Below are 18,354 nucleotides of genomic sequence, written 5' to 3'. Positions count from 1 at the left end.
GTCATGATCAGCCTGACATCAAATAATTCACACAAATTAAAGTATATAGTGTTTAAAAACATTAAATACGATAAAACCGTATTTGTGTATAGCACGAATGAAATAAAATATCTAATGCCTTTAATATTAATTTCAGATTTTTTCTTCATTTATTATATGGAATGAAATAATTTTTCAATACAAATAGATTTGATTTGATAATGAAATAATTTCCATTTTAAAATGATAAACAGAATTCAGTTTAAATGCATATTTCTATAATTTAATAAACAATACTTAATCAGTTTCAAGTTTACTTTTAATATAAAAATTAAGTTTACTTTTAATATAAAAATTAAATTAATAAGCCCTGTTTGTATATTCTTTTCAGTTAAACTTATTTTTTCTCAAAACGAATATTAAAAATATTCTTATAATACACATATTTTATTAAAATTCCGAACATTGTCAACACATCCGATAAGGTAATAGAAACAATTCTTGTAGTTTATAGAAGCTACATTAATTACATTTTAAAAACTACATTATTTACATTTTTTATAAGAGTAATTTGATTTATTCAGAATAATTCAAGTAGACATTATCACACTCATTAAATTAGTTTTCAATAATTGAAAGAGTGGAAACAAATCATTGATTGAAATTATAGTAAAAGTGGCATTTACTGTATATAAAATTAAATTAAATTTTATTAATTTTAATGTTTGGGATGGCAAAATGGAAGGAGATAAATAAACAAATTTCATTGTTAAATAGATATTTATTATTACATGCACTAATATGTGCCCAGAGTCATCTGTACTAACGACAAGACCAGCTTGACATCAAGTAATTACACGCAAATCAAAGGCACACAAAACGTGTCAGATAAGTATGTAGTGTTTGAAAACATTAAATATAATAAATAAGATATAATATAAACTCAACTTACTCATAAGAAAATAACAAGAAAACCGTATCTGTGCATAGCACATACAATATGAAGTATCCAATACCTTTAATATTCAATAATATAAATTTACCTATATAGATTAAATGTAACGAATTCAGATTTGGGTCAGTCTAGTTGAAACTATTTGTTGAAAGCGTTAAGGGAATGAAGAATGAATACAAAATTCTTCTTTGATAATTATATGGAATGAAATAATTTTAGATGAAATTCAGTTTGGAAATAATGTATTTCAGTAAAAGTAGATTTTATTTAAAATATCTAAAAATATAATTAAATAAGTATTACGAAATAATTTGCATTTTAAAATAATAAATAATTAAGCTAGAGTTCAATTTAAATGCATATTTCTATCATCACTACTTAATCAGTCTTGTTAAGATCAATTCTAAAAAACAACATTTAATTCGCTCTAGCTTTACCATTTAATGTATTTAATACAAAAATTATTAAACTCTGTTAGTATATACTCTCTTACTTCATACATTTTTTCTCAAACCGAATTTTATAAATGTTCTTACATTATACATGTTTTATTAAAATTCTGAGTAGAAAGTAATATATGTATAAGAAAATAATTCACCATTTAACTTTTAACATAATGGGTGACATTTTGACACTTTAAATATTATGTAAACTTTAAGTTCCTTTTAGCATTCAGTCTGGAAGACCTAAATCTATTGCACAGTAAACAGATAGTAGTACATTAATATATACAAAATATTTCCTACACAATAAACACTGAGTTAATTTCACATATTCAGGGAGAGTTAACATTTAACATCATATTTGATCAATTGGTTAGGAACAAGAAATGTAAGGCAAGAGGTATTAATTGCAGTTACCAAAAGCCTTATTTATATTTATCATGATATTTCAAACGCGGAATTTCAGAAGTGTTGTAAAATAAAATAAAGATATGTGCATATATTAATGATATTAATTATTATAGTTTTTCACTTTGTGAGAATCTAAAAACATATATTATCCTACCATTGGCATTAATACCCCTTGAATAACAAGTACTATGATGGGTGGTGTTAATTATTAATATAACTATCCATAGCATTAACAAACTGTATCATAATTATTACAGAATACATTACAGCAAATGGAATAATATAACCAGTACACATGTAGGTAAACTGTAGTTCTACCGACCAGCGATAGCTACAAGCTTGAAATTTCAATAGTAATATTATTATACACTATAATGATAGCATATAGACCTTGTTTAATTCAACAGATTATTTTTGATTAGCGTAGGTTAGCATACAATAAACTTAACTTAAATATGTACATTAAAATATAAAGAAAACAAAACTTATAAACTTGCTTTGGCTATATGTCATGAGCTTGAGCTTTTCAACTTATATAACTTTGGTTTAATGATTAAATTAAAAATTAACAGAAACTGCAACATTTTGACGCTTGCCCTAAATGCGTAGCACAAATTCCAGTCAGCTCGTTACACACGTTATTTAATTGTACTACAGTAGATTTCCTTCTGTGATCATTGTGATTTTGATTTATATCACCCTCACTACCTATACTGTTCCTTACTACACTTACGGCTCTTTGACGACATCTCAGTGTCTCTGAATTCATTGCGATCTTGTCTGCTGACAATGAACTACACGACTGAGTTTTATATAGTCGATTTCGGTTAAATATGCCCGGTATAGGTATGCAAAGCTTTTTATGTACTTGGAAATATTTACCCAGTATTCTTATTTTTTTAATGTTTGATTTATCGCTTAATACAGACTGGTAGTTAGTTTTGGGGTCTTTAGATATTTTGTCAAAATCGATAGACTGCAAAGCTACAGTACGGATAGTGTCCCGTCGAGAAACGTGAGAAGATTTATCTTCGCCCTTCGAACATTTATCTTCATTCGATTTTTTTACGGATAAATTTATACCCTGCAAAAGTTTAGCGCCAATTCCCTTCACTCTGGGTGTCACATTGCCTTGAACTCCGACGGCAGCAGTACTAATTACAAGAGAATGAGCCCCATCTTCCTGTACTTCAGTTATTCTGTTCAAAGACTGACTCTCCCTTAGCCGAGTTTCCCCATTCCTACGTCTACTACCTTTATGCCTCCTACCAAACATTGCACTTGTATTTGAGGAGTTTTTCCTACCCCCCGTATTTCCATTGTTGCCCCCATTCTTATTGCTGTCCTGTGAGGTGTGATGAGTGTTAGACTGAACGGTCAACGTGTTACTTTTGATGGTGCTGTTGGTACCACCAGTTCCGCAACCGGTGCCCGGCTCTTGAGAGTCACTGCTGTCGTCGTGACTGTCTCGACGGCCTTGGAAGGGTTTGGAGGAAGTGTTCAATTTGTGTGCCCTCTTTTTCCGTTTTTCACTATCGTCGTCGCTCGCATCCGACGAACTGCACGAGGCCGTTCTCGATTTATGAAATTTTGATCGCCTCTGTTCGTAGGGAGTTCTGTTCTGATTGCGACTGACGAATTGCCTGGACGAGACGCGGGAATTCTCGTTGCAATCTTCCTCGAATATTTCGTTTAGTTGTGCGTTTGATCCCGGTGTTGAGAAAGTCGGTCGAGTGGGCGATGGCATTGTTTTATATTTCGGTACCAGATTACTTTGAGTGGAGCCGGTGTTGCTGGTGATAATGGGTATAGATATTGTTGAACTATCAGTTATTATGGTGGTGGTCGCGATACCCTTGGTAGACATGTCTTTTATCAGTTTATTTTGTAACGGAGATTCTATCATACTATTGCTTTTTCCCATTGGACACTTTTGTGTGTTAACACAAGGTTTTTCTTTCGTGTGTTTTATTGCATCAACTTTTTCATTCTCAGTCGTCAATTTTCTTCTGTCACATTCAGCAAGTCTTTCTTGCAATGCCAAGTTGAGTCTACCTTCAGATCTAGAACCTCTGCGATTTAATGGGGGCCCTAGATCCTCCCTTCCTGAACAACTGGAAATATCCTCCTCTTCTTCATCTTCTTGTACTATGCTACACTTTCGGGATCTCTGCAAACAAAATCTTCAAATAATACGAAACTATTATTTTCATTTAAATAAAATACCTGCGGCAAGTCTCCTGGGGTCCTTGGCACACTTAACAGAGATGAATTTGGAGTAGTACCGTTGTCCTTTTTCTGGGCAGGTGAAGCTTGAGGCACGGCAAGAAACTCCGGTCTTCTGTTTTTAACATTAAGTTCCTGTCTTTTAGATCTAAGCTTTCTTTCTGCTAATAAGTAATAGGTTGCCGTTATGTGATTGTAGTCATTTCGGTCTAGAGATCTGAAAACACCAATTTTAACATAATAAAGATTAATCAACAAACTAAAACTCACTCTTGAATTTCTTCTTTAGTTGCAATATTTCCATTTACTATTTTTTGTACAATCAAATTGTGATCTTCTTCGCAGAGTTGTTCTCTGCAGACCAGGGGCTGAACGTCTGAAGGATTTTCTTGAGTACTAACACCCAGCCAAGGGTGGCTGGCAATTTCGGGTAGCGTGGCCCTTTTTTCGGGGTTTCTGATAAGCATACGAGCAATTAAGCTGGAAAATATAATTACAATAAATTGTTACATAAATTGATATTTTTTAACGTACTCTTTACACTCTTTAGAGACATGTGGAGGAACGCTGTATTTACAATCCATAATCATGGTTAAAGTTTCAGAATCGTTTGCTTCTTGAAATGGAGGTTGGCCACATACTAACATATATAAAATTACACCCAAAGACCACACATCTAAAATTGTTTTAAAATGTAAGTACTTTGATAGTTTTAATACACATTAACTTACCAACGGCAGGTGCATCATATGAGTCTCCTAAAAGGATCTCTGGTGCTGAATAAGCTAAACTACCACAAGACGTTTCTAATTTTTGGCCTGGATAAAATTTGTTACTAAATCCAAAATCAGTCAATTTAACTATACCAAGTTTCTTGAAGAACACCACGTTCTCCGGCTTCAAATCCCTGTGCACAACATGCAACTGGTGACAATACGATATTGCCTTTACAATTTGTTTAAAGTATTCTTTGGCCATTTCTTCAGGTAATCCACTATCATGTCGTATGATGTATTCATATAAGTCGCCACCATCACCCAATTCCAAAATTAAGTACAATTTAGTGGCGGTGTCGATTACTTCGTACAATCTTACGACATTCGGATGTTGAACCAGCTTCATACAACGAACCTATTGGATACAACACAAAATTATCCAATAACTAAACCGTACCTATCAGTTTCGTCTGACTTGCCTCTTGAAATAGATGAGCCTTCGACACCTCATCCAGTTTGCTCTTGTCGATGACCTTAACGGCTACCTTTTCGCCGGTGAATACATGTCGCGCCAATTTGACGACGGCGAAGTGTCCCCGTCCCAGAGTCTCCTCCAGATCGTACAGACCGGCAATCTTGCCATCGTATGGTCGCGACCTGAATCCCACCAACGAGTTGGAATCCGTGCTGCCGCCGCCGCCAATGCGGAGGCCACGCTGCATTATAAACTGCGAAAAAATGTCTACTGAAGACTAACCGGAGATAGTACGTTTTAATGTTAGTTGTAAACATCAAAATATTTTAAATTAGATTTTTTTCTAAGGAATGTTGCACATTCCATAGTAATTAGCATTTTAATCACACCAATCACAAACAATCTGTGCATCATAATTGTGATTAACATATTTGACTAATTAGTCATTTTGTTTAGTATGATGGTTCCAGGAAAAACACAAGTTTATAAAGGTATATTTTTGTGGAGATTACAATTTATTTATTGTATACGATAAATTATGTTGTAATAACATGATAGCAATATTATAAAGAAATAATATAATATAATAATAAAAATTCAAACAGTAGAGACCAGAGAAACAGCACAAAATTCATGTGAAACGCAAGTAGTACTGTTGATTGCATAAATATAGTACTTGAATGGAATCAGCGGAAGTCCTAAGCAGAAGACCTACGAGGGCGGACAGTTAAGCTCCGTCAGGGAAGCTGAGTAGAAGTCTTGGCTTGACATTATTAAATAAGTTCATTTCCAATGAGAAGAAAGAAATCCAGAGATTTAATTTAAATTAAAATATTAACAATTTTGTTTAAAGTGTATTTATTTTGTTTAAGATATAATTTAAGTATAAATTATTTTGATTTAAGTACAAAATAAATTGTGGGAGAAAGAATATAGTGCAATTAAATCTAAAATAAAAACTTAAAAACATGATTTTGATTCAAGAATCCAGTACATGTGTACTTGCATATAATAAACAAATGAGTAATTGCCACACTGCTAATGTAAAGATTATACATGGAAATACAATAGTTACAATTTTATATAAATAAATCGTGAAATCAAAATCCGGCTACCATTAAATAGAAATAGGTAATTAATTTTATTAAACAAGGACGAGTATTGGTAAAAATATTTCAGTTCCAGACGATGGCATTTCTGACGTAAATCGATGCGCATGAGTGTTAAGCCAAATTCTAAATTTTCTTTTAATGTTTATTTATAAATATATCACATAAACTGGTTTATTCAGTTTTCCGTCCATGTGTGCGGATTATAAATAAAAGACGGAAACAATTTCTCATAGTGGCTATTGACGCCATCTCGCGATGCGGAATCAAGATTGAGGAATTTCATTCATTGATGCCCTATGACATAATTAGAAGCCAGTTAAGGAACGCCAAATTAATTCGCAATTATTTGTTATTCGTGGAACGTTACCGGATTAATTATAGACGATTAAAAATACAAACGACCAACCCAGTATTATTTTAGTACATGCAAACACACCAAATTTGAACATTATAACACCGTAGTGTTAACAAAAAATATAAACACAGTAACCGTTCCAAGGCAAAATTTCCTCGGATATATGAGACTGTAATTCTAAATTTTTACTCGGATTTCTAATAAGACAATGTTATCTACACAATGAAACCAGATAATGCGGAAAAATCTATTTACTTTCGGAATATACGGCGATAAACGGCATTTGCATTTTAATAATGTGGGTGACAAACTTACTTTTTAACGTCCAAGCCTCCGACTTATTTCGAACCAACTAAACTATATAACATAGTAAACACACTTACGAACAATTATTAATCACAATATTTAAGTTTTATAACAATGTCCTTTAGCAAATGTTTATAAATATTAGCTTTTACAATTGATAAACTGACATATTTGACATCATCGACAAACTACTCTAGAGCCGTGTGTTGCCAAGTTTAAAATAGACGCTCCGAGTATATTTCCTATTATTAGAATGTCGAATACTTATTAGGGTTATTTGGCGTTAGAAAATTACAGAAATAAGACAGTAATTTTAAAATTATAAGTAGCCTTTTTATATTGATTATATTTTATTGTTACCCGCAGGTTACAAATTCTGAAAATTACAAACTGGTACATATGAACAATGTGACAACGATGTAGACCCCTTTAAATTTACCGGAGCTCATTGCTACCAAGTTTAAAATAAAATGTAGTTCTGTATAGGACTGTATTCTCTGAGGATGATCAAAATTTATTATTTAAAAGTAAACTAATTACTTTTAATATTTAATGTTTCTCTAATTAAAATTTAACGAAATTTATAAAGATATTACTGTAGAAAATATTTCGTACTACATGTTATAAAGAAGCAAAAATATACAGTGTAGCCAGAAAAATAGCACAATTTACAGTTTAATGTTAGTTAGGAAATGCACACCTCTAATTAAATTAAAATAAAATATCTTATATTTATTTAAATTATTTACAATATATTATTTTTACAAATACTTAATTTTGTACTTAAATGAAAATAATTTCTACTTAAATTAAACCTTAAATAAAATAAATGTGCAACCAATTTTGAACAGTTTCTAAAAATTCATGTAACTAGTGAATTATGGTTAGAAAATGGTTCCATTACATACTTCATAATATAAATGAATTTTACCAATAATTTTCTGTGTTGGTCCTATACCATGCCTAAAGAAGAAACCTCAAACCATAACGTATCCTTTTTTCCATAGAATTATGAATATGTATATTTTTTTATGAAATTTGATATACCAATCGAAAAGCGTTTGATCCAACTGCAATTTGAGAGAGACATCAAGTACGACAGAGACAGTCTCATGTCATATAAAATGTCTCTTTTAAAATTCAGTGAGATCAAACACTTTTCGATAGGTATATACATTTCAAGAGGTGCTTAATCCAGTGGTGTAGTTAGATTTTCTATAAAAAATTTGAGTGTATTTCTTTAATTTTTAAGTCTAAAAAATTACCCTGTACGTTTTGGTTTTGAAAAAAAAAAAATGATTTTTTTGTATAAGTACATATTTTCAGGCTTTACGATTAAAAAAAAAGTTTGTCAAAACTGGACAAATTTTATGGGTGTTCCGATTTCAAATGGGTCACACAGTATATTAAAGGAAATAAATTAAACAACCCTATGTGAATTAATATTTTATTCTAAATTAATATAGTTTATAAATTATATCACACACTTAAAACATGCCGTCCTTAATACCAATAGGCACTAATATAGCTAAGAAAAGAATAAAATTACGAAGAACCAGCTTCCAATCGGAGGGAACCGCATACGGCAACAAGACTTTAGTAACTCTGTGCATTTCGTGGGAGGCGCAGATGAAAATGAACGAAGTTACTATCACATTCAAAACGGGATAACCGGGAATAAGTACTAGAACACCGTGTGTATCTGCAGCAAGCCATATGTGGTATTGACTGATGAATAATTCTAAAGATATTTCCCCGAACCAGGCAAATAATGTCGAGTAGCGGGTGCGGAGAACACCTGATATGTTCCTTAACATAATGTAACCGATTATTGGTAGAAAAACTATGTAGGAATGTATTTCACTGCATTCAAATTCGTTGCTACATAAAAATGTGACTGTTATGTAAATTCCGATTCCGAGGAGGCTAGCCAGTGTTAAACTCAATGAAATGCCCCTTGAAAACAAATTACTGTGGTTGTTGTCGTCAAACAGGCAATGTCTGTGTGCTAATTGTAACAGAACAGCAAAACACATTCCATATAAAACAGAGTATCTGTCGAGCTTCCATCGGAACCACCAGTCATGAATATCATCATCAGTTGTTACAAACAAAGCTTTCCACGGTCTGGTTACAAATATTTTTTCGAAAAACACCTCAGACATAAACAAAATTGTTATTATAGTACACAAGCAAATAAGTTTGATTAATAAATAAAAATATTGAATCATATTATTTTCGGAACTTTGTGCTGAAATGTGCGGGGGAAACACCAAAAAACAATAATTGACGACGTACCAAAACGAAAGCAACGGTACAAAATAATAAAACTGATATGGACGATTCATACATAGACATAAAGTCACAGTTATTAAGTTAAGCTGGAACAGCTGCCTAAAAAAATTTACGATCCCAACATCTCCCCTTCTCCATGCATAACAAAATTGCTCATATGATAGTAAAAATATATAGGCTGATATTAAAACTTTAATGTGCATGTTTATGATTAAAATTCTACTAGCACCAGTAATATGATATACTAAAATGAATATTTGCATCCAACCTTTCCATTCATTAATTTGATCACGATGTAAAACTTTCGTATATTTACTATCTTCAGTAAAAAACAAACCCAATACTGTTACATAACCAATTGGAAGCCAAAAGCTGAATTCTGAGTAATATTTGTTTTCTTTCATAAAAAAATTAGTTCTATCACAGATAAAAAAATACGCCATTATTACAGCCATAATTGATATCGACTTAAATAAAGTGTAACAATTTTCGGGATTATTCGCCATCTGCGTGTCGTTCTCAGGCAGCATCGAATATTCATGGACTGGATTTCCCTGGCATTTTTTAATAAGCCTATGAAGTAGCATTGCTAACGCCGTCACCACACTAAAATATAAATACAAATGTATGTACTTTGTGTATAAACAATTTGTTACTTAACTACCATAATGCCAATATCGCAAAAGTAACAATTTGTAGTGTGGTATGACCTTCCATTGAACTACAACAAGTACCATCATTGTAATTCATGTAGTCATTACAGTACATGTTAAGTAAGATTTGCGTGTCGTGGCGAAGAGCCCTGCTTGCAAGGTGTATGCCATCTGGACTCTCTGATATCATTCCCTGTCCAACCAGTCGCACACTCCACCATAAAAATGCTTCAGAATGTGTGAGAACCTGAAATAACAATGGGAAAAGCAATTTACCACTTTAAATAATCTCTACACTTGATAATTTTATTTACCTGTATTGCTTCTTTGTTATACAAGTCAATTTGTTCATTTGTTATCATCTGATTTTCTGGTGCCAGTTTATCTGGATTAACAGGCTCCTGAAGTGCCCATAATGTTTTTGATTTTTTTTTAAACAAATTATCAATGGGTTGTACAAGCCTTGTTAAATTCAGATGGTAATTTTTTACTTTTGTCATAGATAAATTTGATTGCTTTATAGCCCAGAGACCAGATCCAACAATTATGACCGAGGGAGGATCCTTTGATTTTTCCCATTTTCTATAAACATAAAGTTAAATTTCCAATTAACCAAGATTAATAATATAACTTAATATTAAATGATTCTTTAGCAGGACAAAACTATTAAACTGAATGTTTGAGAAATACTAACAATCTAAGTTGGTAGTAATAGAAGTTGAAAAGTTCCTTTTATAAGTGAATCAATTTTGGAAACAAAAGTGAAAACTACAGTAATATATAAATTAGCTATCATTATGTTAATTTTTTTTTTTTTACCTAAAACTATCAACCATCTTATTAGAAATATATGGGGACCAGATAAATTCAACAATAATTTTCAATTTTGGGTCAACATGTGTCAAATTAGTTTCCAGATTTTTATCATGTTTGTTCATTGCAATATCATCTTGTTGTAAATGATCAACAAATGCAGTGTATAATTGTCTTATCCTTGAGTCTCCTATGAAAACAAAATGGGAATGCTTTCCATAATAAGCTATGTATCGTAAACATTTCCTTGTATCACTGAAATTTATTGGCGTGTAGAAAGTAAGTTGTTTTTAATAAAAGTATCTTACGCTTTAGTGTAAGGATGGAGCATACATCCATATGGTTGCCATTCTTGATCACCTTTGTATCTTCCATCTGATAACAACCACTTACAAGAGTTCGTACCTAAAATTACATTAAATCATTAACATTTATAAATAAATATTTGAACATTTCAGTACCATGACGAATATGCAAAAGAGAGTGGTAACATGCAAAAATTATTACCAATGACAGTGCTATTTTTTTTGCATTTTTCGAGTTTATTTGTTCAATTACTTTTTCTATTCTGGATTTTTCAGTCATAATAAAGAAACTCTACATTATTTAGTCATCAAGTAGGTTATGTTTACAGTTAATGGTTATGTTTGTTTACAAAAAGATAAGAAAATGAAATAATGGTGGTGTGAGAGGATGTAGGAAGGTTGTTAAACTTACATAATTCAAATACACATATTTTAAATAAACAATATTACGAAACTACTTCGGAAATATATTCGATTTGTTTCATTTTTATATTTGGCGCCAATCTCATCACATTTTTGATAAAGTATATTTAACTTCGACATCGCGTTTATGTAAAATATTAATTAATAATAATTATTAACTATATTTTTTTATTGTTAGAATAAGCTTGGAAAATAGAAATAAGAGTCATTTGCAAATTTATAAATACTTATCGATTTATGAATAGTTTTACCGCGCATTCTACACCGTTAGCGACCACCTGATTCGCGGTGGATAAACCCAAGCGATTCTGTGATTGGACGTTTTAAATTTTTAACGAAGAAGTTCGGTAGTTGCCGGTTGACTCAGAAAGTGCGAGTTTATGGCCAAGCGGCTGTTGAAAGATTGTGTCAATGATTTTATTTGTATATTGAAATGATTGTGATGTTTATGTAAAATATTAGTGGACGCACATCAATTGCCTCTTCATTAGGTGTTCACCATGGCGGATATAAAGGTAAACTTACTTTTGTTGTGTATTTTGAGAAATGTTTAATGCCCGACAAGGTTATCAACCGCCAAGCTGTTTTTTGCATTTTTTGATGTATGCGGCAGCATTTTCGGCACTTGTTGATATAAATTTGCGTCGAGAGTAAAACTTGCAAACTCATAATGTTTAAAATTTTGCTTTTGGAAATTAAAATTTTTTTAATAGGGTAATTATCCTCGTTAGCGTCATTTGGCGCTTCATTTGTTTCACGCGTCATATATCTGATCTGTGTGAATGTTGTCAAAAAGTATGTTTTTCAAGTTTTTATGGATTCAGTCGTTATTAAGCGTTGTTTTCATACGAGGTTAATGTGGATTTGTTATTAATATTCGTTATAATTTTTATATTTAGTTTATTTTCAATTTCTCTAACTTATCAAAAGTGATGTGAATGTTATCATATACATACTAGATATATATAATATATATATATATATATATATATATATATATATATAATATAGTCATGATAATTTTTGTTTTCTGTTACTAAATAGTTCTTCGAATGCTCTTGTTCAATTATTTTACTTTGATTATGGTATTAAATATATGAAGTAAAGTGGGAATAAAACTATGTTGTTACATTTATTTTGTGTAATGGTTAAGCCTCACTTTATATCATTAAAAAATAAATAAAAACCAAATATTATAAATATAATGGCTAAAGTAAGATATGTTACTATTAATTAGTTTTAAAATAAACATGTGATAAAATTGTATATCCTACTATTCACATTTTTTTTATTTATTACCATTTTCATTTCTTTAGAGTATGCTTGCGAAGATGAACAATGGGTCGGCGGGTGAAGGTGACGCTGGTCCGGATCCTCCATCTGCGTCGTCCTCGAAGACATCGAAAAAGGGCACCATCGAGAAAACTTATCAGAAAAAGTCTCAACTAGAGCATATCTTGTTGCGTCCCGACACATATATCGGTTCCGTAGAGAAACATCAGGAAGTAATGTGGATTTACGATCAAAATGAGGGAAGAATGATCCAGAAACAGGTGGAATATGTACCCGGCTTGTACAAAATATTTGATGAAATTCTGGTGAATGCTGCTGATAACAAACAAAGGGACAAGCGTATGGACTGCATTAAAATTGAAATCGATCCGGAAGCTAATGTTATCTCCGTTTGGAACAATGGACAAGGTATTCCAGTAGTTATGCACAAGGAAGAGAAAATGTTTGTTCCCACCATGATTTTTGGTCACCTTCTCACTTCTTCTAATTATAATGACGAAGAGGAAAAAGTTACTGGAGGACGCAACGGATATGGTGCAAAGTTATGTAACATTTTCAGTACAAAATTTACGGTTGAAACTGCCACTAAGGAATATAAAAAGCAGTTCAAACAGACTTGGGCAAGTAATATGACAAAAGCTTCGGATGCCAAAGTTAAGGAGTTTGCGGGCGATGATTACACGAAAATCACCTTCAGCCCTGATTTGTCCAAGTTTAAAATGGAAAAGCTGGATGATGATATAGTGGGTATAATGTCTCGAAGAGCATTCGATGTAGCATCCTCCAGTAAAGGGGTGAAAGTATTCTTGAACGGCAAACGAGTCCCCGTGAAAAGTTTTAAAGATTACATCGACTTGTACATTAAAGATAAGTCGGACGAAGGACGAAAGGTTATCCATGAAGTATGCAATGAACGATGGGAAGTCGCTCTAACCATGTCCGATCGTGGCTTTCAACAAATGTCGTTCGTCAACAGTATAGCGACGACGAAAGGTGGGAGGCACGTCGATTATGTGGCTGACATGATAGTAAAACAACTGATTGAGGTACTAAAGAAAAAAAATAAAGGAGGTATTAATATCAAACCGTTTCAAGTAAAAAATCACATGTGGCTGTTTATTAATTGTCTCATTGTAAATCCAACCTTTGACTCGCAAACGAAAGAAAATATGACGCTGCAAATGAAAAGTTTTGGATCTAAATGTACACTAAGTGAAAAGTTTATTAATGCTGTGACAAAAAGTGGTATTGTTGAATCAGTATTATCATGGGCAAAGTTTAAAGCTCAAAACGAATTGGAAAAGAAAGGCGGTAAAAAGCACCTTAAACTCAAAGGTATTCCAAAACTGGAGGATGCCAATGAAGCTGGTACCAAAAACGCCTTGAAATGTACTTTAATCTTAACTGAGGGAGATTCAGCCAAGTCACTGGCTGTTTCAGGATTAGGTGTAATTGGAAGGGATTACTATGGAGTCTTTCCGTTGAGAGGTAAATTATTAAATGTGCGAGAAGCTACACATAAACAAATTTTAGAAAATGCGGAAATCAATAACTTAATAAAGATTTTGGGTTTGCAATATAAAAAGAAGTACAATAGTGAAGATGATATGAAGACTTTACGTTATGGTAAAGTTATGATAATGACTGATCAAGATCAGGATGGATCACATATTAAAGGACTTCTTATTAATTTTATACATTATAACTGGCCAGAATTGCTAAAGCAAAATTTCTTGGAGGAATTCATTACTCCTATTGTAAAGGCTAGAAAGAAGAACGAGGAATTGTCGTTTTATTCCCTACCGGAATTTGAAGAGTGGAAAAATAACACACCTAACCAACATACCTACAGTATCAAATACTACAAAGGTATTTTTTTATTTATTAATGTTTGACTTTGTTGTTAATTAATTTTTTTACAGGTTTGGGTACTTCCTCGTCGAAGGAAGCAAAAGAATATTTCACTAATATGGCCCGTCACCGCATCAGGTTCCGCTACCAAGGCCAAGAAGACGATGACCACATTGTTTTAGCTTTCAGCCGAAAACACATTGAACACCGCAAAGAATGGTTGACCAACTTCATGGTTGAGTCTAGACGGAGAAAGGAAATCGGTCTTCCTGAAAAATATCTATATGGAAAGGATACGAAATATGTGTCGTATACAGATTTCGTCAATTTAGAATTGGTACTGTTCTCCAACGCTGATAATGTAAGGTCCATACCTAGTTTAGTTGATGGACTTAAGCCAGGTCAAAGAAAGGTATGGTTTAGCGATTTTATGTTTGGAAAATATTCAATAACATTATGTTTTAGGTGTTGTACACTTGCATCAAACGTAACGATAAAAGGGAGGTAAAGGTTGCTCAATTAGCAGGTTCGGTAGCTGAACATTCTGCATACCATCATGGTGAAGTGTCACTTTGCATGACCATTGTTAATTTGGCTCAGAACTTCGTCGGAAGCAACAACATTAATTTGCTAGAGCCTCGTGGTCAGTTCGGTACTCGCTTATCTGGTGGAAAAGATTCAGCCAGTCCCAGGTATATTTTCACAAAAATGTCACCACTCACGAGGTTAATTTTCCATCCGCAAGATGATCCTCTGCTTAAACATGAATATGATGACAATCAGAAAATCGAACCAGTGTGGTATATTCCAATCATTCCTATGGTTCTTGTAAATGGAGCTGAGGGAATTGGTACTGGATGGATGACTAAAATTCCAAATTATAATCCTAGAGATTTAGTTGATAATTTACGAAAAATGATAGAAAGTGAAGATCCAAAAGAATTGCAACCTTGGTATAAAAATTTTAAAGGCACTATTGAATTTTGTGAGTCTGGAAGATATTGTGTCAGTGGTGAAATTGCAATCATTGGCAATGATAAAATTGAAATTACTGAACTTCCTGTTGGAGTCTGGACACAAAATTACAAAGAAAATGTATTGGAACCTTTATTACATGGTTCTGAAAAAGTGAAAGCAATCATTAGTGACTACAAAGAGTATAACACAGATACAACTGTAAAATTTGTGGTGACTTTACTTAGTGGCCAATTACAAAATTTAGAAAGAGAAGGCTTGCACAAAGTTTTCAAGTTGCAAACTATTATAAACACCAGCTCCATGGTTTGCTTTGACGAATTTGGTTGTTTGAGGAAATACGATTCAGTAATGGATATTATGTCGGAATTTTTCACTATTCGTTCAAAACTCTATGGAGCAAGAAAAGATTATTTAGAAGGTGTCTTGCAAGCTGAAGCAGCTAAGTTGACAAATCAAGCCAGATTCATAATGGAAAAGTGTAGTGGTGTATTGGTTGTTGAAAACAAGAAAAGGAAAACAATAGTTGATGAATTGATCCAGCGAGGTTATTCTCCAGATCCAGTTAAAGAGTGGAAAGAAAGCATCAAAGCAGAGGAGGAAGAGGAAAACAAAGATGAGGAAGAAGAGATCAATGAAGATGAAGAACAAGAAGGCTCAAAAGCTTCTTCTTCTAAGGCAAAACCTGTAGACCCAGGTAAAACATCAACTTTCTAGAATTGTATTGTTCATATTATAACAATTTGTAAAATTTATTTGTTGATCATTTTTTAATATTTCAGAGAAAGCTTTTAAAAGTCTAAGTGATGTTAAAAAGTTCGACTATCTATTGGGCATGTCCATGTGGATGTTGACTGATGAAAGGAAGAATGAGCTTCTGAAGCAACGCGATCAAAAATTATTCGAATTAGATATTCTTCGTAAAAAATCAGCTAACGATTTGTGGAGGGAAGATCTCGATGTCTTTTCCGAACAATTAGAAATCGTAGAAGAAAAAGAACGACGTGAAGAAGCTGGAACTGTAAAGAAAGAGAAGGAAAAGAAACCTACATTGGTAAGTAATGGAACATTAAAATGTACTCGTTTTACAATATTAAAAGTATTTGTTTGTGCTGCTAAGGAAGGGTCTAAAGGAAGGGTAAGAAAATTTAATAACCATTATTGTTTTGACACTTTCTGTATGATGCATACACAATTTTTTATCGCAATAATATAAGAATTTTTATGCACATTAATTAATTTATTTTTTTTTTCTATAGGGAAGGAAAAAGATTAATCTAAGTGAAACTATGCCATCGCCAATGGCAGAAAGAGTTGTACCAACCATTAGTGAGGACATCAAAAAGAAGGTTCAGCTATCTATTAAGATCAAGGAATCTAAAGTGAAGAAAGGCATTAAAAAAGAAGGTGGATTGGAGGATATAGTAAGTTTCTGTTTATTTCATTGTAGTCAATAAGTACATAATTCATTTATATTTCAGGATGAATTTGATGAAATGGTAAATAAAAAGTCTCTTAAGGAGAGAATAGGCAGTCCAGGAGAAGAAAAGAAACCACGAGGTCGTAAGAAAAAGGAAGCCGCATCTGATGGACTTAAACAAACAAAACTGGCATTTGGAAAAGCAGGTAATGTTAATTCCTTATTAATTAATTAATACTGCGACATTCAGTTTATAATTATAGCTTTCTAAGCCGTACATCAAATGTGAATAAAAAAATAATTTGATTATTTTCAGAAAATGGTGAGCCAAAGAAACGGGGTAGAAAGAAGAAAATTGTTGACGATGACGAAGATTCGGATTTGCACAGCGATACAGAACCTGTCGCTCCTCCAATTGTTAGAGAGAGAAGAGCTGTCGCAAAGGCCATTAATTATTCGATGTCGGATGAAGAAGATACTAAAATCTCATCTGATGATGAAGATATGTTCCATGACAACGACGCTATTGTGGAAGATAATACACCAGCTCAAATAGAAAAAATGTCTGACAGCGAGGATGACAACAAACCTCCTCCTGTACACGAAACTTCCGAAGATATGTTTGATAATCTGGTGGGGAGAAAGAAGACTGATGATGTAAAAGAAAAGAGCAAACCGGTAGTACCTAAAAAACGAAAAATTGTAGTGTCGAGTCAATCAGATTCCGATGTAGACTCGATGGATTTTAATATCGAGGACAGCGACGATGAAGACTTTGCTCCAGCTAAATCAAAAAAAGGTGCCAGTAAATCAAAGGCCAAAGCGGCACCAAAGCCAAGGAAGAAAAAGAAAGTTACTAGTGATTCTGATGATGACTAATTATATCGCCAATAAGATTAAATTCATTTTAGATCATTGTAGAATGTGATGTTCCCGTTTTATTTAATTTCATAATTAGTTTTTAATTAAATTTTTCAAATAAAACGATTTAATTATTGACTTTGTAAATCTGTGTTTAATTTACTTCCTTCCAAATTTCCTATCCACATCAGGTTTGAATATGCGAATTTATATTTACTATTGTGTAATGTATTAAATAAAAGAAATAGAGTAAATATTTTTTTACACTTATTTTTGATTTTCAGATAAGACAAAATCTGAAACAAGCTTTACAATTAAAATACAATTTTATTTGCAATTATGTTTAATAGACACCAAATGTTACACTTATAATTTAGATCTCAGATTTATAATTCAGATTTTAACTATTTTGAAACAGGAATACTAAGTGACGGCAGTCCTATACTTATTAACAATTTAATAAAATACGAAAATATATATTACGTAA

At 32.5% G+C, this 18,354-nt stretch overlaps 3 protein-coding genes across 6 annotated transcripts; 1 reads left to right on the top strand and 2 right to left on the bottom strand.

Moving 5' to 3' along the window:
• Positions 1–738: 738 nt before the first annotated feature.
• On the bottom strand, positions 739–7,925 carry LOC109596783 (SNF-related serine/threonine-protein kinase-like). Of its 3 annotated transcripts, none has more exons than XM_049962988.1 (7): positions 7,910–7,925; positions 5,210–5,458; positions 4,746–5,145; positions 4,549–4,690; positions 4,285–4,494; positions 4,015–4,231; positions 739–3,958 (listed from the first exon to the last, which is right to left on the bottom strand). In XM_049962988.1, exons 2-7 carry the CDS (start codon positions 5,450–5,452, stop codon positions 2,354–2,356), a joined length of 2,817 nt encoding a protein of 938 aa, XP_049818945.1. In that variant the 5' UTR covers positions 5,453–5,458; positions 7,910–7,925; the 3' UTR covers positions 739–2,353. The 3 variants fall into 3 exon arrangements, with proteins under 3 accessions (XP_049818945.1, XP_019867923.2, XP_049818944.1); XM_020012364.2 differs by lacking the exon at positions 7,910–7,925 and adding an exon at positions 6,988–7,146; XM_049962987.1 differs by lacking the exon at positions 7,910–7,925 and adding an exon at positions 7,056–7,107.
• A 486-nt stretch (positions 7,926–8,411) lies between these two features.
• On the bottom strand, positions 8,412–11,336 carry LOC109596748 (N-acetylneuraminate 9-O-acetyltransferase). Of its 2 annotated transcripts, none has more exons than XM_020012327.2 (6): positions 11,201–11,336; positions 11,048–11,144; positions 10,746–10,994; positions 10,241–10,508; positions 9,938–10,173; positions 8,412–9,879 (listed from the first exon to the last, which is right to left on the bottom strand). In XM_020012327.2, the coding sequence occupies exons 1-6, from the start codon at positions 11,322–11,324 to the stop codon at positions 8,466–8,468; spliced, it is 2,388 nt and encodes a 795-aa protein (XP_019867886.2). In that variant the 5' UTR covers positions 11,325–11,336; the 3' UTR covers positions 8,412–8,465. The 2 variants fall into 2 exon arrangements, with proteins under 2 accessions (XP_019867886.2, XP_049818602.1); XM_049962645.1 differs by having other exon boundaries at positions 11,247–11,316.
• A 499-nt stretch (positions 11,337–11,835) lies between these two features.
• LOC109596780 (DNA topoisomerase 2) lies at positions 11,836–18,014 on the top strand. Its single transcript, XM_049962943.1, has 8 exons — positions 11,836–11,982; positions 12,784–14,629; positions 14,683–15,023; positions 15,077–16,283; positions 16,369–16,640; positions 16,846–17,010; positions 17,068–17,212; positions 17,323–18,014. The coding sequence occupies exons 1-8, from the start codon at positions 11,968–11,970 to the stop codon at positions 17,883–17,885; spliced, it is 4,554 nt and encodes a 1,517-aa protein (XP_049818900.1). The 5' UTR covers positions 11,836–11,967; the 3' UTR covers positions 17,886–18,014.
• Positions 18,015–18,354: the final 340 nt, after the last annotated feature.

The sequence above is a fragment of the Aethina tumida genome, chromosome 2 (genome assembly GCF_024364675.1).
Source record: "Aethina tumida isolate Nest 87 chromosome 2, icAetTumi1.1, whole genome shotgun sequence".
NCBI classification, from domain to species: domain Eukaryota; kingdom Metazoa; phylum Arthropoda; class Insecta; order Coleoptera; family Nitidulidae; genus Aethina; species Aethina tumida.
The sequence above is the reverse complement of the archived record's forward strand: the minus strand, read 5'-3'. Positions and strand labels throughout refer to the sequence as shown.

Excerpts from the sequence above, each read along its gene's own strand:
- LOC109596783 (XM_049962988.1), bottom strand. The coding sequence starts at position 5,452 with ATGCAGCGTGGCCTCCGCATTGGCGGCGGCGGCAGCACGGATTCCAAC. Across the intron at positions 5,146-5,209 it reads AGGCTCATCTATTTCAAGAG|GTTCGTTGTATGAAGCTGGT; the intron begins GCAAGTCAGACG and ends TGTATCCAATAG. Across the intron at positions 4,691-4,745 it reads ATATGATGCACCTGCCGTTG|ATGTGTGGTCTTTGGGTGTA; the intron begins GTAAGTTAATGT and ends AAACAATTTTAG.
- LOC109596748 (XM_020012327.2), bottom strand. The coding sequence starts at position 11,324 with ATGACTGAAAAATCCAGAATAGAAAAAGTAATTGAACAAATAAACTCG. Across the intron at positions 11,145-11,200 it reads TCTTTTGCATATTCGTCATG|GTACGAACTCTTGTAAGTGG; the intron begins GTACTGAAATGT and ends ATGTAATTTTAG. Across the intron at positions 10,509-10,745 it reads AAGATGGTTGATAGTTTTAG|AAAATGGGAAAAATCAAAGG; the intron begins GTAAAAAAAAAA and ends TTATGTTTATAG.
- LOC109596780 (XM_049962943.1), top strand. Across the intron at positions 16,284-16,368 it reads GGCAAAACCTGTAGACCCAG|AGAAAGCTTTTAAAAGTCTA; the intron begins GTAAAACATCAA and ends TTAATATTTCAG. Across the intron at positions 16,641-16,845 it reads AGGAAAAGAAACCTACATTG|GGAAGGAAAAAGATTAATCT; the intron begins GTAAGTAATGGA and ends TTTTTTCTATAG.